Source organism: Phyllopteryx taeniolatus, chromosome 10, assembly GCF_024500385.1.
Source record: "Phyllopteryx taeniolatus isolate TA_2022b chromosome 10, UOR_Ptae_1.2, whole genome shotgun sequence".
Classification (NCBI taxonomy): domain Eukaryota; kingdom Metazoa; phylum Chordata; class Actinopteri; order Syngnathiformes; family Syngnathidae; genus Phyllopteryx; species Phyllopteryx taeniolatus.
Window position 1 is genome coordinate 28,531,818 of NC_084511.1, and position 27,269 is coordinate 28,559,086.

The window sequence follows — 27,269 nt, forward strand, 5'->3', positions numbered from 1 at the left end:
CAACAACAAAGTCTCACATTAATGCAAATCCCTCTGTATTTCCCCCCGCCGCCTGCTCCCAGACAGTCCAACGTGCTCGAAAGGGAGCTCACTGTCAAAACGCACTTTTTGAAAACGCGTAACCTGGGCAACATCGGAGCTGGAATTATTCATGAAGGCGAAGGTGTTCAAACACTCGCTATTAAATGGTTTGGTCATCATGTGACTCATTCGCCAGTTCATTACCAATACAGAGCGTACAGATCAACATCCAAACACTTTAATATTCGCCGTTCTTTGAGGTCAGAGGTTTTCCCACACTAAAGCAAGAAGAGCGAGTTCAAACATTAAGGTTGAGGTTAAAGTTCGTCAGTAACAAGGTGAAAATGGAGTTGCGACAAACCACATGGAGTTGCATATCAAATTAAAGCCTGTGATGAAAGATTTCTAGATCTGTCATTATTTTGGCAATGTTACCGCGTATGTCGACGCAATTACCAAAAAAAAACAAAAAAACACCTCATTGCTTATTAAACTCAGCATTTGGCACGAAAGCAGTTGAAGAAACCACAACGCAAATGCAACACTCAACCGTGTCAACAACAAGGGCTAAAACAACAAACCACATGGAGTTGCAAATTGAATTAAAGCCAACCAAAGCAAAGCAACCATTAACCGTGACTACAGCCAAGTCTCTTTGATTGAGAAGCAATAGGGAACAAATTGACATGAATAATACATGTCAGCGGAATCTAAACAAGCTTGCAGAGGGGCAAACAGCTTGAAAAATATTCATGATATGTATGTTTTTCATACATTAATGCACTAGTGCTCCGAAAGGAGAGTGGAATGTGGGAGAAGGAACAAAGCCTTCCACAACACCCCTTTAGTGCAATGACATTTCAATAACATTATTATTTCCTGGACATTATTCGTAACATCATTCACTGCTATATAAGTGAAAACATGAAAAACCCATATAGACGGAGTTGAGCAGCCTTAACAGTAAAAATGTAAAAATGAATATATGTGATCGCTAACCACCACCTCGCACAGTAGAAATAAACAAACCCACTTGAAATAATCCACAAAGTCTTGCATGCTGCTGCGTTATTCACGGTTTCACAGGTTATTCTAATTGTCGGCCGCAGATGGAGACCTGCTGGGCCAGTTTGCCGTGATCCATCGTGATGAGGGCGAGTGGGGTTTAATCGCCAAAGAGCCGCTGGACCGCGAGGCCAACGTTGCCTACGCACTCACCATCACAGCCACTGACGGAAAATTCCAGACGCCCATCGGCGTGCACGTGGACGTACTGGACCACAACGACAACACGCCGCAGTGCAAACAGGTCATCATTTCACCACATTTTTGGCATTCCTCCGTATCCATGTATCAACATCAGGTGTTCAGCTACAGTATATACTGTATGCGTTAAGGGAGGAACAATATTGTATCCTGATATACATTAATAATATCCCTCTGGCTTGGACATTATAGCAATATCTCGATTGTGTATTACTGTCAGGGTTCAGTGTCAATGTCAACATTAGCTATTCATAATCTTTCTAATGTTTCCATATACAGTATTTGACAAGGTGGGGGAAAAATAACATCACGATGTAGCTTTAGCTCTCAGTGAATAGTATCGATTCTCGCTGATCAGGTGTCAATACGCTGGCTGGTCGATATCATTCTGTTTTGAGGGTGAGACAATACTGTAGCTCGTGTTGTTATATCTTAGGACATGTACAGTATCGATATGTTAACATCAGCTAACAATACTCTCACTAGCCAATATCTAATTATGTGTCAAGGGTGGAACAATACCCTATATTAGTATCATGATACATCGTAGCGAACTATGTGCCGGGAGTGGGACAAAATATCGATTGTCACGATGTATCGTTACCTCATAGGGGACGGTAACGATATGTCAGCTTTAGCTATCGTCGATACACTGGCTGGCTGAAATATACTGTGTTTGCTCAGGGTGGGGAATACTGTATCTCGATATTATGACACATCTAATGGTATCAAAAAATGTTCAAGGGGTGGGACAATACTATCTTAAAATCACAATATAATGTTTCAAACTATGTGCTTGTGGTGGGACAAAATATCAATATCACAGTGAATCGGTACATTTCAGGGAACTGTATCGTGTGTGCTAACAGTCGCCATGTTGTGTTTTTAGCTCGTGTATTCGGAGGATCTGATGGAGAATTCTCCGCCCAGCACATTTGTTTTGAAGGTGTCGGCATCAGATGCCGATGAGGGCCCGAATGCTCAGATCTCCTTTAGCATGCACGGTCCCGACGCAGACCAGTTCCATTTGGATCACGTCACCGGTATGTACCGCCACAGAGACCAGGCTAACATCAAACATGCTAGCTAGTCTGGTCAACCAAAAGCATTTATTGACTATTGGTAAATGTTAGCTAAACTTAGTTAGACTAAAATGCCAAAACAAATTTGATAAACAAGTGCATTGAACCTTTATAAAAAAAACTAGGGGGCACCTTCATAACCGATTGTCAAGGGGGGGCTTAGTTTATTGTCCCTTCAAAACCAATTGATAGTAAGTTTTTTTTTCACTTATTCTCGGAAAATGCTATGCGATGACTTACTTTTCTCACATTATTTCTGAAGTGACATTGAACAGACCTGTCACAAATAAGAATTTGCATCCAGTAGTGCTGCAATTAATGTTCGATTATTCTACGGACAATTCTATCGGAATAATCAAGTATGAGGATAAAATATATTTTTGCTTGGTTAAAGAGCAATTATGAATACATGAGAAAAAAAATTCTTCTGCAATTTCAAACACAAATATGACTATATTTAAAACTAAACTAAACTTGGCATTTCTTCAAACACATAAGGCCTTAATTGAAAAAAAAAAGAGGAACACAAGTTTATAATCTTGTTAGAAAGGTACAATTTTATCCTGTTGTGGTATCTCCGGCGGAACACATGATGTAAAATATTATGTCAAGAAGAGGCAAAGAAAAGGACAAGAAGAATGTCGTTTAATTTCAAATAGATGCTAGCTGTGTGCTGATCGATTGGTAAATAAAGTGAATCAAAAAGGTTTTACAGTACAAGACTGATTCTTGAGAACACTACACTGACTAAACCAGACTGTAATATAAAGGAAGCCCGGACCGCGCCCGGCCGGCCCGCCGTGTAACCATTTGCGTGATCGCTCACAAAGCTAGCTGCTAATGCTAACAAAACATACGCTCGATTCCCACAGTGCAGTGTCCTTATTGTAACATTAAATGTCCTTGTCACATTTATTGTTGATTTATTTTTTTCCAAGGCAAGTTGTAAGTCTTTTAACATATTGTCAAGTTGAGTCAAAAGTCATCAAATTCACGACTCAAGCCTGACTCGAGTCCAAGTCGTGGCTCGAGTCCACATCTTTGCTCGTAAGCTATTTAGTCCAGGTGTTAGTCCAACTAGTTAGCCTTATGCAACTATCATAAACAAGCCATTTAACAATAATCTTCCCCTGTCCAGGCGAGCTGTTCACCTTGGCCGTGCTGGACCGTGAGTTAGTGTCGGAGTACAAGATGGTGGCACGCGCGACGGACGGCGGCGGGCTGTCCTGCCAGGCGGACATCTTAGTAAGGGTGCTGGACATGAACGACAACGCCCCGCTCTTCTCGTCCAGCCATTACCGCGTCAGCGTGTATGACAATACTACCAAGAGCACACCCGTCTCGGCCGTCTACGCCCACGACATAGACGCAGGTACAACCGTAGCGATATCAACACGTGAATCCGTATTGGAATCTATATTCTTGGTATCGCAATGTATGGAATTCTCTCTTTTTTGTAACCTGTGCTGTTCAGCTGCATGGTCCTGATGGTCAAAATGGTGGCGTTGTATCCCTTTTATGTTGGAACAGTTTTGCTGTTGTAACAGGGGAGTTTAAAATACTTTTTTTTTTTTTATCTTGTAATGTTTGCTGAAAATGCAGCGGGACAGAAAAGGCTTTGAGGGGCACGACAGAGGGACAGAACAGACAAGGGCGATAGGTGTACAAACCTGAGCACAGCAATAGTTGACCAATCTGACTGCAAGTCATGTTACAAAGGAAAAGACACAGGAAGTCTGCCATTTTGCTTCAACGTTACCATTTCCGTTCATTTGCACCCAACCTGGGATGTCTTTTTAAATTCGGTATATGGCCCGTAAATGGCCCAAATGATCCTCAAATGGTTGTTTTAAAACCAAATGGCAGACTATGATTCTATTATTCCTCCTGAATCCAGTGCATATCTTTCGCCTGCAGGGCTAAACTCAGAGGTGCGGTATTCCCTGCTGGAGGGCGACGGCGGTTACTTCTCCCTGGACGAGTTTTCCGGCATCCTGCGTCTGGAGCGAGCAATCAGCCACGACACGCCGCCACGCTTCCAGCTGAAGGTGAAGGCATCGGACGGCGGCCCGCTTCGCCCGCTCCACTCGGTGGCCGCGCTCACGGTGGACGTGGTGTCCCTAAATGACTACCGGCCCGTCTTTCCCAACGCCGAGTACTCCGCCCTAGTCCCCGAGTCGCTGGCCGTTGGCTCTCAAGTGCTCAGCGTGTCGGCGCTTGATGGGGACGCCTCGGTGATGTACCGCATCGCCTCTGGGAACGAGGACGGCCACTTCTCGTTGGACTCCAAAACAGGTACCACTGTTTTTTTTTTTTTTTATGATTTTTAACTGCTAACGTTTATAGCATGTCAAATTCATCAAAAAGTGACACATTTTCATACATACTTATTAAATTGGAAAATTCAGCCGCAACATTTTCAGAAAAATTCAACCCTCGAAGCTATGCCCAAAAAGACACAGAAAGTCTGCCATTTTTGTTTTGAATTGGTCAGTCGTGCCCAACCTGATTTTCGTATTCATTCAGCCCCCGAAGCCAGTTTCACTTTGCAACAATTTGGTGGGCATGTCTATAATCAGTAGACCCACAAAAAAAGTCTCAATAAACTATGCCTGGAAAGGCAGAGGATGATGATCATTTGAGTTCGAAGCAGTTATAATAGTTTTGGATCTTGTTAGTTGTTAGTTTTGGCTTGCCATAAAACACAAAAATCTTATCATGTCCTTCGCATTAGGGGTTATAGCGCCACCTGTTGCATTAGGCAGCCTTCAAGCGGGGAAGAACGTTGTTTGGGAAAAAAAAACCAAAAACGTGACTGAAACGTGCTGTTCGGCGTGAGGAATCCAACCAAGCGATGAAGAAAGTTGCTTGTTTTTGGAGTTGCGATGCAGTCGAGTTGCCTCGCAGCAGAAAAACAAGCAGGAATGAATTCACGCTAGGATCCATATTTGTCCCCCCAAGGCGGCCTCAGGCTGCGTGTCTGCTCTCATGTTTTGGCCCATTGATTTATGCGAATATTCCGGTGTGTAATATCAAATCTTCATTTATATTTGTGCTTAAATGCAACATACAGCAGTCATTACAATCAGGTTTCTTTCACCTTTTTTCTTCCTTTTGCTTTCATCCCATTTGAAACTGTCCTACAAGTGTAAAAACACATACAAAATCTTTTTTTGTCACCACGGCTGTCTGTTCTGTTGTCGTACTAGAGCGGCTCCAACTACCGGAGACAAATTCCTCGTGTGTTTTTGACAAATTCGCAAGATCGCCAAAGAAAAGATGGTTTTTGAATCCCTTTTTATAACAGTGTAGCTTCACTTTGAAATGACACATTGCTTCCCAAAAGAAGCCAAAGAAAAACACACGCAAGTGGAAGTAATTGAACTGAACTGAGCTCTCGCATGACTCAATCAGAACATTTTCCATGCAGAACATGCAGCCCTCGAAGCCAGTTTCTCTTAGCAACACGAAATTTGGTAGGCAGATCCATTATAAGTAAACCCACAAAAAAAGTCTCTCAAAACAATGCCCAAAAAGACAGAGGAGGATGTCCCCATTTTGATTTTAACTACCTAAGCTATTTTCGCGCCCAACCAGATAAAATCAAATCAAACCCCAAAGCCATGTGTTTCCCTTAGCAACATGAAATTTGGTTGTCATGTCACGAGTAGACCCACAAAAAAAGGTCCCAAAAGGTCATACTTGAAAAGAAACAAAGTCTTTCACTTTGGGTTCAAGCAGGCATTTTAGGGTCCATTTTGACATTTTTCCAGGGGTCCTCAAAGGCAAACTCGTCCTAGAGATTTTGTTTCTCTACAAAACAAGAAACCCTCATAAGTTACCTCAACAAAGCCAGATCTTGACCCAGCTAAAAAAAGAAAAAATAAATTACACCTGCCAACCTTTGCGAGGGTTTTCATAGTTTTTCTCAAAACCTTACAGTGCTTCTGCTACATTCTGAAAGAGTCAGAGTCCAAATTTTTTTGATAGTAAGTTTGAATACATTTTTTTTCTCCCCTGCATCCATGTCTTCAAGCCAGTCACTAAATGTTTTATTGTTTTGAATTTCAACTTGTGTCTACTTTGGAGTCAAGCTCCGAAGTTTGTGTTTTGACTCGCTGCCCTCCGGACGCTTCCTAACTTTGGCTCTCCAAAAAAAACAAAAAAAATAAAATCGTTAAAGGCCTCATCGATCGCCACGCTACGCACTCGCTCTCACTATCTGAGGGCAGCCGTCAAGTTTGGACAGCGCAGATGCGGCGATAAGGAGTTGGAAGAGAGACTCGGTGGGAATACGCCAGCTTCTGCAAGGTTGGCTGGAATCTCAATGAACTCTGACGAGATTATTTTTATTTATGAGGCCACGTACAAAAAAAAAAAAAAAAAAAAAGCAACTGAACTCGACAAAGTCCAACCTCGGGCAGGAGGAGGGCGGTTTTTGATTGTCCTTGACTGTTTTGTTCCAAGTTCCAAGTTGTTCCAAGTTAGTGTCGCCGTAACCATGGCAACAGAGTTGCTGAAGCCAAACACGCACACCAGCTATGTGATATACAACAGCAATTCTCAAACGTTTCGGACCCTTTACAGATCTGAATTTATTCCCCCAAGGACCCCCTCATTATCCTAACGCCAATTCAGCAAAATACAAAGCATACCCCAAAATGACATGGGAATTAAAAAGCTGCCTATTTTTGAGAAAGGTTATAGTTACCTACACAAATTCTTTTAGAATAAAAAATGTTTTAATGTTCTGAGACTTACAGGTGCCGTATTTAGCCAAACCAATTGTTTCTACAACCCCAATTCCAATGAAGTTGGGACGTTGTGTTAAACACAAGTAAAAACAGAATGCAATGATTTGCAAATCAGGTTCCACCAATATTTAATTGAATACACTACAAATACAAGATATTTAATGTTTAATGTTTTTAGCAAATAATCATTAACTTAGAATTTTATGGCTGCAACACGTTCCCAAAAAGCTGGGACAGGTGGCGAAAAAGACGGAGAAAGTTGAGGAATGCTCATCAAACACCTGTTGGGAACATCCCACAGGTGAACAGGCTAATTGGGAACAGGTGGGTGTCATGATTGGGTAGAAAAGGAGCTTCCCTGAATTGCTCAGTCATTCACAAGCAAAGATGGTGCAAGGTTCACCTCTTTGTGAACAAGTGCGTGAGAAAATAGTCCAACAGTTTAAGGACAATGTTCCTCAATGTACAATTGCAAGGAATTTAGGGATTTCATCATCGACGGTCCATAATGTCATCAAAAGGTTCAGAGAATTTGGAGAAATCACTGCATGTAAGCGGCAAGGCCGAAAACCAACATTGAATACCCGTGACCTTCGATCCCTCAGGCGGCACTGCATCAAAAACCGACATCAGTGTGTAAAGGATATCACCACATGGGCTCAGGAAGACTTCAGAAAACCAATGTCAGTAAATACAGTTCGGCGCGACATCCGTAAGTGCAACTTGAAACTCTACTATGCAAAGCAAAAGCCATTTATCAACAACACCCAGAAACGCCGCCGGCTTCTCTGGGCCCGAGCTCATCTAAGATGGACTGACGCAAAGTGGAAAAGTGTTCTGTGGTCCGACGAGTCCACATTTCAAATTGTTTTTGGAAATTGTGGACGTCGTGTCCTCTGGGCCAAAGAGGAAAAGAACCATCCGGAATGTTATGGACGCAAAGTTCAAAAGCCAGCATCTGTGATGGTATGGGGCTGTGTTAGTGCCAATGGCATGGGTAACTTACACATCTGTGAAGGCAGCATTAATGCTGAAAGGTACATACAGGTTTTGGAGAAACATATGCTGCCATCCAAGCAACGTCTTTTTCACGCACGCCCCTGCTTATTTCAGCAAGACAATCCCAAACCACATTCTGCACGTGTTACGACAGCGTGGCTTCGTAGTAAAAGGTCAAAGAGGAGTACCCGTGACTCTTCCTGCACACATTTAACAATTTCACGCAAAATGTAAACAAACCTCGGCGCGTCTCGCAGAGGCCGGCACGCAAACTCGAACAAGTTGCGACATTTTGCATCCACCAACACGTAAAATAATTGCTTTATGCCCACAAAAGTGAGCGCTGTAATATGATTTACTTCTTTTACTAGCAAGCACTTTTCACACTTCTTTCATTTCAATGTTTGAAATTGTACCAAGGCCTCATTAAAGCTCAAACCTTCGTCTCTAATGCTCCCACGGCTGTAAAAAAAATATATATTTATTCATGGACCAACATAGAGGCGTGTTCCTCTACTTTTATTTAAAGGAAACTCCATCCATTTTCTGTACTGCTTAACTGCATCAGGGTTGCGGATGAGCTGCAGCGTTTCCCAGTTGGTTTCGTGCACAGGACGGGGTAAACCCCAGACTTGTTGCCAGTCAATCGCAGTTCATTTATCGACAAACATTGAAGAAACAGAAATGGTTCTCAACTGCTGTCACCCTGGGACCCGCATTTTCCTGTTGTTGCAAAGTCGTGGCCCACTTTTAAGTTCATTAACACATAAGTTAAGAACAATAAAGATGTTTTTGTCTTGATGTTTTATTGTTTTTTTTGTTTGTTTGAAAATAGCCTCGGAAAACGCACGTACGAGATACAGTTTTCTATTTTTAACGCTGTTTCAAATGAGTTTGACGTACCACCCAAACCATATTGCTAGCCAAGACGTCCGCTAGCTAGAGGCGGAGCGACACTGTGTTTGTTTACAGAGTAAACTAGTGGCTAGAATGCAAGGACGTAACATTCCCTGTCGGTTATATTCGGTGAGGGAACTTGGTACACCTCTATAGTGTACAGAAAAAAATCTCAATACGAATACAGTACATATAATTTTTTACGAGCTGTCCTTGACACACCCGAAATGGATCCACGAGCCACTTTTGGGTCTCTCCCCACCAGTTGAGAATCACCCATCAATGAACTTAACATGCATATGTTTGGAGCGTGGAAGCAAGTCGGCGCACTCCGATTGAGCGAAGTGAGGCTGCAAACCGCAGACTTCCCTTTAAAACGGACAGACAATATTCTAGTAAATTAAGATGAAAAAAAATGTAACTGAAAGTTGCTTTTTGGTGCCATGCTTAATGTCATGTGCCGCGCTTGTGTGGTTTTTTTTTTTTTTTTTTTTTTTTAGTAACGACGTGCTAACACGGCCTCTGTGCCGCTTTGCGGGCATTAACAACGAGATGAATTTGCGTGGCAGATGCAAGTGTTTTGGCTGACTTCTATTAAGGGGGAAACTGATGGCTCGTAATAAGTGTAAGGAACGCCTTTGATAGGAAGGGAGAGAAGAAGAGAGTCCCTGCCAGGCACGGAATGGATGCCGGAGGAATAGAGAAAGGCAGAGAAATAACAAGAAAACCAAACCAAAGGAAGCCGTAAAACAAACACAGGTCAACTGAATATTTTATGAGGACAGGAAGACCCAATATCTTTGAAGATAGCTGGGATAGCCTCTAGCACGCCCGCGACCCGAGTGAGGAGAAGCGGCACAGAAAATGGATGGATGGATGTCATCTCAATTAATTTCAATAAATATATGTATATATAATTTACTTTAAACGTCAACTGCGATAAAGCGCATGTTGACATCAATAATAATTAAAAATGGAGAACAACATCGACTGATTTCATCCGTCGCGTTGGCGTGACAACGCGACTTATGGGTTGGGCGTGGCGGGGGCGGGGGGTTAAATGAACACAGCGAGCGGCTCGGGCATCCATCCATTCTCCGGCGCTGATGACGACTGTCATTCCGCATGAAAAACGTTTGGCATGCAAATGCTACGGGCGCCCAGGTTTGCCGCCGCCGTCGTTTCACACACGTGTGCCACAGGTGGCCATTAAAATGTTTAAAACAACACGTGGATGCTGATGCTGCTTCTGTAGATAACCTGCACAACTTAACTGAAAAAAAAACAGCAACACAGATCGTCAAGTAGGGACGTAAAAATAAACAACAATCATGAGGTTGCATAAGTGTGCACACCCTCTTATAACTGGGATTTGGCTGTGTTCAGAATTAACCAATTACATTTGAAACTCAAGCCAGCACACACCTGTCACCATTTAAGGTGGCTCTGATTAACCCCAAATAAATTTCATTTCGGCTTTTCAAAACTGTTTTTTTTGTTTTGCTTTCTGGTAGAAACCTGAATGTTGAAAATGCAATTGTTGAATTGTGAACACAGCCATATCGCATATAGAGAGGGTGTGCGCACTTGTGCAACGACATTATTTTGAGTTGTTTATTTTTACTTGCGCAGTTAAAAAGATTATTTTTTTAAATCAATGGAGTTGTACAGGTTATAGGTCACATTAATGGTGGAAAATGTTTTGAATTAATTTGTTTTGGTCTCTTTTTTTTATATCACAAAAACCTGCCATTTGAACAGGGGTGTGTAGATTTTGTTATATCCATCGTAGATCGATTAGGGTTTGAATGTGAATGTCATGTAAAATGATTTCATGAATGCAACACTTTCCATTTTATTTTATTTTACTTTATGTTTTAATCTCCCAAGGGGAAATTCATTTTTTAATCTATTTTATACATTTATCTCATTAAATAATTGATTTATTCTGTTACTAGTTGCAAAAAAATGTACATGTATATTTTGCAGCATTTTATTTCATTAAATAATTGGTTAATTCATTGTAATTCAATTAATTGTTAATAATAACTTGACATCGTCCGTCCTTTGATTTTCTTGCGGAAAAATTCTAATACTGTATTTTATTTGGTGAATGATAAGAGATGAATGGCGCTAAGCTAAAATGCTAGATAATAGAATTGAAAGTAGTAGTTTAACATTCTTAATTATAAAGAAATGTTCACCACTTTATACTAAAATGAAATAAGGGTAAATTACAGCAAAATTACTCAAAATTTAAAAATATTAATGCACAAATAAAATTTGCTGTCTGCAGGCGTGTTGACCTTAGCCGCCCCGCTGGACTTCGAGGTGTCCCGGGAGTTCTATCTGTCGGTGGAGGGCAGCCGAGGCCGCTCATCGTTGGCCGACGTCACCATGGTGGTGGTCACCGTGAGGGACATCAACGACAACGCTCCCGTCTTCGGCCGTGGCGACTACAGCGCCGAGATATCCGAGGAGCGAGTCCCGGGAAGCCTGGTGATCAAGGTAGGCCTGAAGAAACACCCGACGCACATCCAGTACAGTAGACCTGTGTTAGCTTGTTAGCTTAGCTCGCTAACAGACCATCGCTGACCAGCTCGCTATTACCATATAAGTGTAATGCATTATTATTATTGTTATTTTTAACTAGGCTGTATCTTCATAGTTTGTTTTTTGGCTAATGAGCTAACAGCAGCATAGCATTCGTGCTATGTGAATGAAAAAAATAATAATTCATTTGGGCATAATAAAAGTGATGTCATAAAACCCGGAAATGTATAAATGAATAAATAAATAAATTCATTAATTAATTTGGCCATTATGAAAAGTACAGTAACTCACTTGCTAGCTTTATTCGGTTGTGTCGCCCTTTGATCAGAGGTGGCAAAAGTACTCACATTGCGTAGCTAAGTGGAAGCGCAGATACTTAAAAAAGTGCTAAAAGTGAAGTACTGATTCAACGTGTACTTAAGTAAAACTGCACAAAACGTGCACTGTACGCAACGTGCACTGTAGCATGACTTTCTCGTATTGGAGTGTTACTATAACTAAATGTTATCGGTGAGAAGTTTTATAATTTAGACTATACCATCAATTCAAAATCAAAAAGTATTCCGCGTCGCTTCTGGATCCTCAGCTGCCGCCGCGTGCCCACTTGTTAGCAAATAAGCAATGAGTACAAAAGTAACAAGTAAAACATTTTCTTTCTTACTCTCTATTATATCCTCTACCCGTTTTGATAACTTGGCACAAACAATTCTCTGCACGCAAAATAAAATCTTTCATTAAAACTATGGTTGGCTCGACAATTATGCTATGGAAACCACATAGTTCCATAGCTTTGCAAATCTTGTGAACTTGAGTAATGAAAAATGCTAAATGAGCCTGTGATAACAACTGGGGGAAAAGAAATGCACACCTGACTAGTGTGTTTTTCAGATTAGTACATTGAACTAGCGCGCACTTATCCCGCCTGAGCTGTAACGTCGGTCATGTGAGGGAGATAAAGCGGCAATAACACAGCTCAGTGCCTCGCTGATGGTGGCGTAATCACACGCTATCCTGTTTGACATTTTTCTGCTGACGACTCGCTACAGTGCACCTTTAGCGCTTTTTGCGTGCTTGTCTTCACCTCAACAACATCTATTTGATACTAATATGTAGCCACGTGCTTTGAATTTTGGAACAACATCAGCATTTCATCCACCTTCTCCTACTTGATTCGAGTTTTCTCTCCTTGGATTAACTAGCATTTGCGTAGCTGTCACTCCTACAAGCTAACAAGCGCCTCACTTTGCTCCAAGAATGCAAATGATTTCATACTTTTTCATTTGATGCTTTTTACACTCCGAGGTTCAACGATGACATCTTTTATTACAGGGTTTTACATTAGATTTGATTGCAGTGAACCGCAGTTTATCAACATAGGCAATAGCTGAAAATCTGCGATATAGAGAGACCGTGTAAAAACATTTGGAAACTATTTTTACCCCTCACACATGCTTAAAACACATTTACACGCAGCCTATCAAAATACACTCATATGTATTAAAACACACTTTTACTGTAATTAATACGCAAGTCTCAAACACACACTGTAGTACATTATTTTGTATGTGTGTGCCTTTAAGGGGCGTGGCCTAGTGATCACCATCATGAGCTGCAGTCAAACTATTAGTTTAGCTTTAGCATCTGCTCCATGCTCCTTGTGAGTGTTCTCATTTTGTAGTTGTGTATTTGACTGGTTGTCCCATTTAGTAAACGTCTTAATGTGCGTCGGCGACTTCTTCTTCTTCACTTTACCCGAGCAGTGGCGTACCAAAAGCGAACTTGCAACTCACATTTTGACTCGCAACTCATGGCAAAAAAATAAAATTAACCAAACAACAGCTCGTAACACCAAAACTCAGAAGTTAGTTCACTCGTAAGTCAAGGTATCACTTTTCAGGTACATCGCAATAAATTAGATGAATGTCCAAATTTTATTTAGTTAGGTAGTTCAATTCAAAAAAGTGAAACTCATAGATGGATAGATAGACGGACAGACAGACACACACACGCCCAGAGTGAAATATTGCATGTTTGATTTATATGTACTAAAATATGCCATAAAAAACAATCAACAACAATGAAAATAATTTTGAATGTAGAAATAAGGCAGAAATGTTCCCTCTGTTTTTCTATACTGTGCCCTCTGATTGGCTGAGGACCAGTCAAGCGTGTCCCCCGTTTAAAGTCAGCTGGGATAGGCTCCAGCTCACCCACAACCAATTAGGACAAGCACGATAGAAAACGGATGGATGGGTGAATTATGTTATTAAACAGCTCATGAATATTTAGCTTGAAATGTTGTGTATGTGGCTTCGGTATGTTTGTTTGACAAACGGTTCGCAAAAGGGATGGATGGATGTTTGTATGCGTGTGTGCAGCTGTCCCTTGCGCCAAGACAAATGTCTGAGGGAGATGGATAAGATAAACCTTGAAACACATTTAATCTGTTTTTCCATCCAACAATTGCCTGACTCTGAATCACTGAATGTTGCGCTTGAACAGGTGACAGATTTGCGGTATCTGGGGATTATTTTAAACTCTCAGATGAATTTTAACAGCCACGTTGAAAGGATTGGTCCAACTGTTAGGTCTCATCTTTTTTTGTTTTAGAATGATTAGAAACAAGTATAACTGTGCTTTTATGTTTTTAAATTCAATGGTACTTTTACACTTTTCTTATGGTTTAGTAGCCTGGTCTCAAACAAAAACCTGAGAGTGTCTTTAAAAAAACAACAACAACAACAACAACAACAAAAACCTGAAAAATCAGACACCATCACTGCCATGTCTTAAACAAATTCAATGTATAAACTTTTTCTTGTTCCCTTTTTAATCAACTGTTTGAGCTAGTTATTCCTGTCAAAGTCCACCTCGAGACAGGTGTTGCAAATTAGCATTCGCTCTAAACGATATGATGATACAAATGATACTTGCATGGGATTCCTGTTCTTACTTGTCAATGTTTTTGTATTTGTCCCTGTAAAAATAGACAAAAAAAGTTAAAAAAAAAAAAAACTCCCTCTTGCTTTTGACTAACGTCCTCCATTTTAGGTGACAGCCAGCGACCGAGACGGTCCGCCCAGCAACAACCTGCTGCGTTTCTCCATCGTGAGCGGCGACCCTCTGCGCCAGTTCGCCATCGACCCTCGAAGCGGCGAGATCAGCGTCTGCGCCGGCCTGGATCGAGAAGAGGTCGGTCGGCCCGCGTGATGTCATACGTCACAGCATATCATGGCAATCACCAGACACTGTGAAAACATTTTAGCTTCATTTTATTAGGCTTTACACAATCGGGATTTTTGGGGCCGATCACCGATCAGCGAGTTTAAAAAAACGATAACCGATCACCGATCCGATCACAAGATGGAGGAATGACCTGTTAACTTAATGTATAAACTTGTGTACTTTACAATACAGTCGGCGCGATCCACTCTTGTTGTCGTCGCCACGGTAACGAGTGTATCCGGTCGCATTTGCGTTGACAAGATAAAGCCCAATGATCATAAAAAAACAGGATGCTGTGGTATTGGAATACAAGATTTTATTGCAGTAGTCTGACAGTACAATTATGAAAGAGCAAATTTGTTTTTGTAGTGTTTTTGATCCGGCGGGCATTACGTGTTGATTCAAATATACTGTGCACGATGGCGACGCGGAGTCAATGTCTTTTGCGGAGTCATCGATCGGAGCGGCGAATTATGCCATTAAAGCCGATCAGCATAAAATGCTCATCATCAGCCGATACCGATCAGGCCGATAAAATCGGTGTAAAGTCTACATTTTAGAGGTGTTGTTATAAATACATTAGTTCAAGACTTCAGTTTTGAGGCTAGCTATTGTATGTTTACTTGTTTTAAGAAATCTTGCCAAGTCAAAATGTGCCGTTTTATTGGCAGATAATTTTGCTTGTATAAGGTTAGTAATATATTTCTCATTTTATTAGCTGTATTTCTTTTTTCTTTTTTTGCAGTAAGGGAGGTAGGTAAAATATTTCATAATTCTCGACATGTACCTTTTTGCTTTGAAGTAGTTCTAAAACGACTTGCAGACAATTCTGATGACAGCACCTGTGGCATCAAGTGCTTTTTTACCAGAGATTTTCATTTTTCATTCAAATATATTTTTAATTTACTGTGAATAATGCCAATGCTACTTGCCTTTAAATAAAAATGTCTTCAAATATTTGTGTCACTTTTTCAACTTTTAACTTCGAAATACCATAAAATGCGTGGAACGGTGGAATTACTTGTATTATTATTATTATCTAAACTGGGAAATATATTCAATGACCAAATGATTGGAGGAGCTTCCGGTGATGCCATGACATTATAGAGTAAAACATTTCCGTTGTCTGCGAAACATTGCGATGTTAGCAGCTGTGACTTCGTTAATTGCGGAATGCGTTCTGGTATTTTGCTAACTTTCTCAACTTCTGACGATGTGAAACTTTCCATGATGAATTCCTTTAACGATCTTATCTTTGATCTTCTCATGGAAGAAAGTCCAACGTTTGGGATCTAATGAGAAAAAGTAACTTAGCTGACCCAAAATGTGAGAGGAATGGACAACAGAAAAACAACAACAACAACAACAACATGATTGTGAATGTGTTAGTACAGCTAACTAATGCTTATGCACAAGCACATTTATTATGTAATCGACTGTGTTATTATGTAATTAGGCGGGATAAAATCATTCTGCTGTTACATAAATGGTATATTTGTGTCTCTTATGTCCGTCCGGCATCCAGCGTCCTCATTACTCGCTGACAGTGCAAGCCGCCGACGAAGGCGACCCGCCGCTTTCCTCCGCCGTCCTCGTCACCATCACAGTCGCCGACGCCAATGACAACCCGCCGGTTTTCTCCCAGGTCCAGCACAGTCTGCTTTTACAGGTGAGCCCACCTTCCGACCTTTTAGCCAATCCAAAAGCTGAAGAAAGTCACTTGTGGAAAAGACACAACACGAAGATCTGTGAGAGTTCTCTATTTCACACCGCCTGTACAAAGTGGGATTTTTCCACCTGTGAAGGAATGGGGGGTACCAAGTTTCCTGCCGATATTCCGATCTTTGGAGGCAGTATCGTGGTGCCTGTGTGAAAGACAATTCCGGAAAGCTAGAATTGGGGTGCAAAGTTTAACATAAGACACAAACTTCTCCCGTTCTGTGGTGTCCAATGACAGGGAATGGGGAGACCAAGTCGTATTCAACAGACGGTAACGACAATATCCCATATTTACTAGGTACATTTTCTGGTTGGGCTGTGATTCAGTCACAAGGAAGGATCTCTTTTTGAAAGGCACCCATGTTTTACCCAAAACTCTTTTGTCAGAAGACGTTCAAATTCAAGTGGCTGTTCTGCATGCCAGGAAACCTCCCGTGTCTTTAAAGCTGATTTTACGCCACCTGCCCTCGAGAGGAAAGACACAAAATTACCTGTCCATCTGCCACTTTTACCCACGCAAGCTGTCAAGTCAGACAGACGCTTGTCTTAAAAGTGTTTCCTGGCAGTCACTAAACGTCCGCGTCCATCTGCCGCACCTGGTCTTCAACTAAAACCTGGAGTGACAAAAACTTTTCTGTGTTTCAGATGCTAGTAGCATCTGTGGAATGCCTTTTTTAACGCTGAAATTCTCCTGAAGAAATGCCTTTTCCAGGTGTGTTTCACTTTTACCAGCTTTAAACTATACCCCCCCCCCCCACAATTAACAGCTGACAGAGTAAAGATATGTTAACATGGAAACACATTTACAGGCTGTGTTAAGTACATGCAGGTGACACTGTAACACCTGGAAATGGCCGAATTGACCCTAAAATGGCCACTTCGAAGCAAAATAGCACACTTCCTGTGTGTTTTCTGGAATGGCTTCTTGAGGCTCCTGGCGGGTTTAGTAATAATACACATGCCTACTAAATTTCATGTTGCCAAGTGAAACTGGCGTTGTGGGCTGAGTTTGAAAAATCTGGTTGGGTGCCATTGAGTCTAAAATGGCCGTTTTAAAACAAAATGTCAGACTTCCTGTGCTTTGTCCAGCACGGCCTCCCGAGAATTTTTTTCACGGTGATTGTAATATTCATTTGTGACAAGCGTCAATGGCTTAACGTCATCTTTAGTAGACGTCCCCAACAAATGATGTCATCGAGGAACGATCGTCTCATTCCTCCCTCCTCTGTCAATATCCTTGCTCCTCAATCGAATTGAAGCTAGCAGAAGCTAGCATGGAAACAGAGGAGCGAGGACGTAGAAAGTTGCAAGAAGAGAAATGAGATGGGCCCCTTGACTATGATGAATGGACGAAAAGCTTCGTCGGGACAGCAGATATTGCTTTCAACGCAACCGATCGGGAGAAGTGAGTGTTTTGTGTTTAAGCTAACGCCAAGTGCAACTCCCGTTGGTAATATTTTCATGTCTCTGCAGTAATGATGCGTTTGTCCTTGGTGCTGCTCATTCACCTCGAACAGCGCGCAGATACACTTGCATTGATTTATTTTTATTTTTTTTTATGTTGTAGGAAGAATTTTTATTTAGTAGAATGTTGTGGTTTTGTGTTAAATATTATATATATATATATATATATGTATTTCCTTCCGTAAACATGGCGCCTCCTGTTTGTGTGCATGTGCGACGCGACGTCCTGTTTTGTGCGCATGCGTGTGATGTCAAGGACTCGTTCCGTCCACAGTAGAAGTCACATTTGTTTTTGTAACGTGAATGAGGACATAAAAAGTAACTCCGAATTGGGCAAAAAAAAAAAGTAGAAGTCACAGTTGAATATTGTTACAGTAACTCGTTTTTCACAGAGTTTGAAGAGTATACAGAATATTGTTATATTGCCAGTTTGTATGTGTTTATAAAGCGTTTGTGTACCAATAATCATTATTTTGAGAGTGCCACAAGTTCGATGCTAATTTTCCTTAGCTCGTAAATGGTGTTTCTCATTCATGTGTTAGCTTTGTGCTAGCGATTTCTGTGCACATAAACGAAGAAAGAACCTTTGTCTGTGATTTATTTGAACTTTCAATAGGTATAATTCTTTTATGTCTGTTTAGTTTTACAGACTGGCGTGTCAATAACCTTAAGCAAGCAATATTCACTATTTCTGCTTGCTGCTATGTTAGCACCTTAGCATCCTGTTGTGGGATCTGCATGCCATCCCGGCGCTGCTGTATAGAAGTGCTGGAACGGAGCGTGGAATGGACACCCCTAATGCCCTGCAGTGTGAACGTAGTCCAAGTTTGACGACCCACCCCAAAACAGGAAACTTCACCATATCAGAGCTTGACAAACCTCTCTTTCTTTTGTTATTTTCGTGCAGGAGGGCGAGGCAGTGGGCAGCGGTGTCCTGCAGCTTGTGGTGACCGACAAGGACACACCCCGCAACGGACCGCCCTTCACCTTCCACATCGTCAGCGGCAACGAGGACCGCCGCTTCCACCTGGACCAGGGCGGCCTACTGTCACTGTCAGCCCCGCTCAGGAGGACGAGCCGAGCACAGCGCCGCCTCAAGATTCAGGCAAGAGCCGGGAACGTTTGCCCTCAATTTTTGACACAGCCGCCGTACAGTATTTAATGTTTAAAAAGTATCACATCTGCTATAATAACATATCACGCTGGTGTCAACGCACTGTAATCCCAGTCTGGAGATAAAAGGCAGGTTTGATGATGATGATGATGACTACTAATGAGCTGATTGTCATTGTCGGGTTGCCAAAACACAGCTGCCCTTTGCCAAGGGGAGAGGGAGGGCACGAAAAGGTGACAAAAGGTTGATTTGGCCAACTCAACACTTCAAGCCACATTAACATTCACCGCGACATACGAGGCATATTTCAGATATTTGAGATGTATGGAAGCGAGGCAGTGAGGTCACCGGTCGGGATGAAATCATCAGGATTCGCAGTCGGGCGAGCGAAGACTTTTGAGTTTCACCCTGCTAAAAAAGCTAATGATTTATCGACATTTTATCAGGAGATTATATCGGAGAAGAGGATCTGTCATTTTCCACAGCGTGGCCCACGATTGAGGCGAGCTGTACTCTTGCCCAAAAGTTTTTAAACCGAAACCAGAGCATTCTTTTGTAACACGTATTGTTTTATTAATTTCCCATCTCAATGTACACATTTCGTGATGCCATAAACCGCTGACATCGCCTTTAAACTTCGATACAGTGCATCTGGAGAGTATTGACAGTGCGTCATTTATTCCGCATTTTGTTATGTTACAGCCTTATTCTGAAAAGGATTCAATTTCTTTTTTCCTTAAACCTAAGAAATCACATCTACATAAGTATTCATAACCGTTGCCACAAAGTTTGAAATTGTCCTGTAAAACTGTTGAGCATGGGCTCTGAATACTTACTGTATGTACATGTGATTAATAAATCTTAATAAATTTGCAAAGACTTAAAAAAAAAAAAAAAAAACTTTTTTTCTGCTTTCATTATGTGGTGTTGTGTGTCGAATTTTAAAGGGGGGAAATTAATTTGTTTTCGAATAATCCTGGAACAGGACAAAACCGAAAAAGTGTAAAAAAAAAAAAAAAAAAAAAAAAAAAAGGTGACGTGCTGTGAATATGTTCCAGATGCACTGCACGATATTGGGAAAAAAATAACATTGCCATTTTGTTTTTAAACCTGGGATATATATTGCGATGTGAAATAATGCAGGATCAATGTTGGGGAAGTCACCCACATAACAGCAGCGTGAGGAAGAATCCAGGGGAAGGTCAGCTTTGACGAGCAGTGTGAAAGGGGATAATGAGAAGTTTAGGGATTGGTTGAGAAACCTCGAACCTTTACAAAATCTTGATTGCAACTATTACAGTGATGGATTCAGATTTGCTATGAAATCGCGGCATTTTCAATTTGAATTGCCGTCTCCCTACTAGACAGAAAAGGGTTCTTTCAACTAGAAGCAATGTCCACTGAGAAGAAACGCAAACCCGCGGGGTTAGTGGCCTTAAAGGGGACATGTTACAGAAAAGTGCAGGGATTGAAGAAGAAGAATCCATAATTTATTGCGAAGGAATTTTATAGACCGATTAGCTCTGGCTCACGGACCCCCAGGAGTCCAGGCACTCCAATTTGAGAACCAAGTCAAACCAAATCATTATGTTCTGTTTTTATTTACATTTTACACATTGTCCCAACTTCATTGGAATTGGGGTTTGTACTCTGTGAAAAGAAAGTGTTGTTGGATGCGCAGACTGGAATCATGCAGCCGCGTTTGTCCAAAGATTCACGCTTGCTGGCTGCCACGGTAATGCAAAGCCACATTGGCGTGCCCTGCAGGAGAGGAGGCGAGGTGAGCATTTGCATGAGACAGGACAGTCCCCCCAAAACTGTCTGATCTGGACACGGCTGTTTAGAGAGGGTCAAAAGTAGAATTGTTGATCTTTGGGCTATTTTGATGCACAGACAATTATCAAGACCTCTTGTAACTGTTGTAATTGGAGTAAAAATGTAATTGTTTCCTTTAGTTGTTTTTGCTGCGCTATGATAGAGTTTTGTGTAATAATGTGACTTTACGTTCTGACAGGTGACGGACAGCGGTCACCCTCCGCTCTCCTCCATCTGCGCGGTCACCATCAACGTGACCGAGCAGAGCAAATACCCACCCTCCGTGGTCCCACTGGAGGTCTTCATCACCACCTTCGGGGGCCTTTTTGCCAACCGCCTCATCGGCCGGCTCCACGGCTCCGACCAGGACCCCCAGGACGCTCTGGCCTACACGCTGGTCTCCGAGGACCCCGTCGGGCGCCGCTTCTCCGTGGACCGGGCTGACGGTAAAATCTGGACGGATGAGAACCTGGAGGAGGGTTCCTACACACTCAACGTCAGCGTGACGGACAGCAGGTTTAGCGTCTGGACGGCGGTGAAGGTCCACGTGTGGTCGGCCACTCAGGGGGCGCTGGACTCGGGCATGACCCTGCGGCTGCCCGGTATCTCCCCGGAGGAATTTCTGGCCGATCATTGGCGAGGCCTCCAGCGTAGCCTGGCACAAGCGCTGAGCTTCCCCCGACAAGAGCTGCACCTGGCTAGCCTGCAGATGCTACCCAACGTCCCGACTCTGGAGGTTCTGCTGGTCTGGAGGCCTCAGAATGGAGTCGTCGGCCACTACTGACCAACAAACTAGCAGGTGATCCTCAGCAACTCCATTTGAATCTCCTATCACGGAGGTTTTCCAACTGGGTCCCTGGTCTGCAAACTATAACTTACAGTAATTTGCAATAAATTCTGTTGTAACATTTTTTAAATGTGAATGCCTACATATGGGGATAGGTGCAGCAATAAAACAAATTCTTAGCGTTGGGTCCTTGGAAAAATGGAAAGACTCAAAAAGTTTGAGAACCCACGTCCAATAAGATCAGAATCCATATCTCATATTGTCCGCTTTAGGCATCCTGTCGGACATCGAGGACTCTCTGGGCCTGGACGTCGTCCAGTTGAGCCACAACGGCTGTCTTGGTACCGGATGTCCGCCGAGGAGCTGCAGGAACGCCATCCACATGCCAGGAGACACCATGAGCCACTTCAGCACCGCCAGACTGGCCTACATCACGCCGCGACACCGCTGGGAGAGCGTCTGTCCGTGTAACGGTATGTCTGTCAGTCGCAAGCCAAATGGATGGAAGTCACATCGGGAAGCTAGCACTTTAGTAGCTTCAAGACAACAAAATAACCAGTAGAATAGAATAATCATAACAAAAATAGAATGGAATAGAATAATCAAAACACACATCTTCTCTCCATAGAGACAGATTACTTTTATCAAGGAACTGAAATCTATTGTCTTTGATTTTTGTGCAATAGTTAGTCGGTCGATGGGCAGAGGTTTGGTCGGTTGGTTAGTTGGTTGGTCAGTCAGTCAGTCAGTCAATCAGTCAGTCAGTCAGTCAGTCGGCTGGCTGGTTGTTTAGTTGTTAGTCATTGGTTGGTTGCTCGGACGGACTGTTTGTTGCTTGGTTGGTTAGTCAGTCAGTTAGTCAATCAGTCAGTGCCTTAGTTAGCTGGTTGGTTGGAATGGTGGTTGGTTGGTCTGTTGTTGGTTCAGTAGTTAGTCAGTATGTTAGTTAGTTAGAAGTTTGGTTGGTTGGTCTGGCCTTAAGTTAATTACTTATTAAGTTATATTTGTTTGGTTGGTTGCTGAGGTAGTCAGCTCGTTGATCTGTTGGTCTGTTAGTTATTTAGTTGGTTGGTTGGTCAACTAGTTATTTAGCTCGTTCCTTCGTTAGGCAGGTGTGCAGTTGGTCGGTCGGTCTATTCGTTAGTTGTTTAGTTCATTGATAAATACAATCGGCTTTCAATTAATTTTGTTGAAGCGTGGGCCAAGGAAGAAGCCATTTTGGTAGAGCTTGCTGTATATTGTTGCCGTTGTTGTTATCATGTGCATTGCTGCCACCCACAGGACTGGGGTGGAATCACATGGCACGACATCAGGCGGACGTGTTTTGGATTATTTTGTCTTGCAGGTCAAACTGTAGCAGTGACATTGTGTAAATGTGCTCATGCATTTGTGGTAAATGGACACGTCTGTCCGCTTCCAGCCTTGATTAGATGTTCCTCACGGAATGAGAAGACGACAACCTCGAGATACTGTACATGTCGTTGCATTCTGCTCCACGAACAGTCGGCGCCTAACTTTTATTTGTTGGCCGTCTGGCGACAAGAAAAGCCTCTTCCGCCTACCAGATGCGTCAAAGCCAACGATAGCGCCGGTGATGGGGGCGTTGATTTGTGTGGGCATTCCTGCCAGGATTAGCGGCAGTGCGGTTAGAATAAATGTCAGCCGGAGGTTCCTGGAGATAGAACGGCGTTATCCGCTTGTTTTGGAACTAAAGCGTATTTTGACTAAAGCGTCTTAAGAGACTGAAGAGAGATGATAAAACAATCAGGAAGGCGTCAGTTCACATCCTGCCTTTTATTCAACAGCCATGAGCAGTTACTACCTTCTTTTATTACGTCCACTTGAAGGAAACTGAATCTGTATTTTCCGTATTCAACTTGACCTTGACCTTGACCGCTTCCACCCGACAGCTTTCGTGATGCTCCTCAGATAGACCGTCAATACAAACCGAACGCAAACACTGTGTGTGTGTGTGTGTGTGTGTGTGTGCGCGCGTGCGTGCGTGTGTCACGGTTGACGTCATTTGACATCAGTCAGTCGGAATTCCGACAGTACTTCGGATCCACGACGCTCCGTTAGGACGCGCTAGCTTTTGATGCTATCGATGTGCCCGTCCGTCACAGTGACTCATCTGGTCGCTCGTCTCTCATTAGCGATGTGGACGTTCCGACTTTGAGCCGGCGGCATCTTTGTCTTTCAGCTTTTGGAATGTTAAAACAAAAAACAAAGAACTTCAAAGGTGCTTTCTCTCTGTTTTTGAGCTCCGCCTCACTGCCGCGCGTCAGACAGAAGCCAGATCGGAATTGACGCTCGTTTGACGTCTCGTTTCATCTGCGCACGCCGCTGCCGTCTTGAATGCCAACAGGATCCACGCACACTTGTTGCGCTTTTAAGTGGAAAGGCCTCCACTCGGATGATATTAGCATCTGTTGTTGCCGTTTGACCATTCAACAAATGCTTGAAACTAGGATGAATATGCATTTAAAAACTCTCATTTCAAACCCTAACCGTGACTTGAAACCTTAACCAATGCTTGTAGTTTCAAATTTCAAATCCTCCTTTAAAACCCAAAGCCGGGCTTCAAACCATTATTTATCTGCCAACTTGACTGGCCTTGGTCTCAGTACATCTTCATGTGTTTTTGTCTCAGAATCGGCGCTAAGGTTCAAAGACGAGGGCTACCTCAAGTATATCCACGGCATGGATGAGGACCAGCAGGACTTCACTGTCTCCCTGAGCTTCAGGACCTTCCAGCAAGATGGTCTCCTCATGCTGGCCAACGGCACCGACTGGGGAAGCTTGCAGGTAATCCACCAAGTCTTTTGGCCACCATAGTCTACGTAACCACGCCTGAAAAGACACACAAAGTCGGCCATTTTCAAGCAGTTCAATTAGTCTCAGTTGGATGAGTTCCAACTTGATAAAAACAAATTCAGCCCACGAAGACAAATTCAATTTGCAACATGATATTTGGCAGCCACGTCTATTATGAGTAGACCCAGAAAAAAAGTCTCATTAAGCCATGCTTGGAAAGGCACAGTAAATCCACTATTTTGGCTTTTGCATTGCAGCTCTATTAGCCTCAGGTGGCCCGGTTGCAACTGGATTAAAACAACAAATTCAGCCCCCGAAGACAGCTTCACTTAGCAACATGATTTTTGGCTGACATGTTTATCATGAGTAAAACCACAAAAAAGTCTCAAGAAGCCATGCCTGAAAAGACACAGGAAGTCCGACATGTTGGTTTAAAGAAGCCATGTTAGCCTCAGTTGGCTCAGTTGCAACTGGATTTAAAAAATGAAAAAAACAACCCTTGAAGACCGTTTCACTTGGCAACATGATATTTGGCGGACGTCTATCATGAGTAGAACCGCAAAAAAGTCTCAAGAAGCCATGCTGGCAATGACACAGGCTAACCCTTGTTAGCCTGAGTTGTCTCAGTTCCAACTGGATTTAAAAACCAAAAAAACGTCCCCTGAAGACAGTTTCATTTAACAATATGATATTTGGCCGACATGTCCATCATTAGTGGAACCACTACCAAGTCCCAACAATCCAGGATTGTAAAAACACAGGAAGTCTTTCATTTTGGTTTGAAACATCGTTTTTCAGCTTAATTGTCTCAGTTGCACTCAACGGGATTTAAAAAAATATTCAGCCCCTTGAGGCCAGTTTCACTCAGCGACATGAAATTCAGTTGACGTGTCTGTCATGAGCAGAGGTGCCGCAAATGGGCAAGCAAGCCAGGCAATTGCCTAGGGCACCGAGCTGAAGGGGGTCCCGGGGGGCGGCTGACATTGGCCCATTATCAATGACAAAGCACCGCGTAACACCGCGCAATGTGTCATTGTCGAGAACTCCTGCTAGCTGATGCTAGCTGGTGGGCCCCGCTACAATGACACGTGGGGAGTCTGAGAGCTCCCTAATGGGCCCCCAACTAGCAGGCTTGGCGAAAACGAATGAACTTATCATCAGGGCAAGCAAAGAGGGAAAAAAATAAATAATAAAAGAAAAGAGGATGATGAAAAGAAAGAAATGATAACAGTAGTGTGATTGTTTTTCTATTACATGACAAAAATAGTGATGCCCGTTTGTCCCACCACAAGCATCAGAAAGGTTTAATGTACATTATTAGCTAACATTAAGTTAACAGCAGACCGGCTTATAAAAGAGTTGAGACCAAACAATATACAGTATACAGTATCTGTATGAATTTGTTTCACCTGTGTACATTGTAGTAGAAGTTATTGTGTGCGAGCGGAGCATGACGGTAAAGTTTGATAACTCATCAAAAAAATGTTTGGGTCAATTTCACCTTCAGTCATCTTTCAACGACAAACTCAAGAGGCCAAGACTGATTACTTTGCATCGTATTTAGCTCCTCAATTGTCTTTGTGATTTTAGAACACTATTGACTTATTGACAGTGCGCCTGAATGACACCCGCTTGCCAGCCTTGTGACGGCGCTCCCCAAAAGAAGCAACTTGAGACTTTTGAAGGTGATCTGATGAGGAAAAAGTCCCCCAACAAAGAAAAAAAGTTTGCCTTCAATTCAATACGCTCCCGAGCTCGGCACAACAATGCGCCCGTCTGCTCGAGCGGCAGAACGGTTGGCATTGTACACGGTGGCCATGAATAATTCTCCGAGCAGATGAAGTGCCGCGTGATGCCGCCCCTCACGGGGGCTTGTCGCACGCTGGCAGAATGTACAATCACCTTGATTCTAGGGGGGGGGGGGGGGGGGGAAGAAAAAAAAACCTCAAAAGGACACCTCATCCCGGAACTGCAGTGCCGCACTCCTGGGTGTTGGATCCGCGTTAAGAAGGCTTCATAGGGAGTGGGATGGACTTCATAGAGAATTTGTAAAGATGGTCATCTGTAGACTCCCACCTCGGGTTTGGGAAGGTTTTGACAAAAACGACACACTCGAGTTTATACCAATTTGTTGGAACATTTCAACAAATACGCATAAAGAAATGGATGTGCATGCCGAAACTTTCATTTCAGCTGTTCAATGCACCTTAAAAATGGATTCACACTGCCTCTCAAAGCCGTGTCGGTGTGTGACAGACCACATAGAACGCCAATTGGAAAGTTTCACAGTGAATTCTGTCGCTCGGGTTAGCTTCCACAGGAAAACAATGCAAATCCGTGAATTTTTAAACAGTGTAGCGGGAATATGCGTCAATCATATCAGAGCTTTTAATTGGCCCAAAGCTAAGGTGGGGAGTAAAACTGGTTTGTAATGTTTGTTTTATTTGTGCGCTGGTCCAACTATCGAGGTATGCAATTTTTACAAATCACAAAAGGCATAATATTTTATGACAAATTACATAGCGGACCCCAACTTGCAGGCCGAAGAACCCCAGGGGTACGGGGCCCCCAGTTTGAGAACGTCTGATCAAATGTATCTGATGGCGGGAAGCCGTGTGAACGCAGCCGACGTCCTACTTTGCAGAGTTCCGTGTGAAAGGCACAGTCGAGTGAATGCATGCAATGAGTCCCTTTCGTTGACAGTCACGGTGCGGGCGTCTGTTTTTTTTTTTTTTTGTGACGTTTTCCGAGTCGCACGG

General features: G+C 42.7%; 1 protein-coding gene across 1 annotated transcript in view; it reads left to right on the plus strand.

Moving 5' to 3' along the window:
* fat2 (FAT atypical cadherin 2) overlaps positions 1-27,269 on the plus strand; it is an 80,657-nt gene that overhangs the window by 37,481 nt on the left and 15,907 nt on the right. The window contains 12 exon segments of the mRNA XM_061787798.1: positions 1,131-1,330; positions 2,177-2,330; positions 3,508-3,741; positions 4,287-4,664; positions 11,316-11,527; positions 14,624-14,764; positions 16,323-16,466; positions 18,888-19,085; positions 21,109-21,679; positions 21,682-21,708; positions 21,969-22,169; positions 24,347-24,501. Of these exon segments, the coding sequence (XP_061643782.1) occupies positions 1,131-1,330; positions 2,177-2,330; positions 3,508-3,741; positions 4,287-4,664; positions 11,316-11,527; positions 14,624-14,764; positions 16,323-16,466; positions 18,888-19,085; positions 21,109-21,679; positions 21,682-21,708; positions 21,969-22,169; positions 24,347-24,501 (2,615 nt within the window).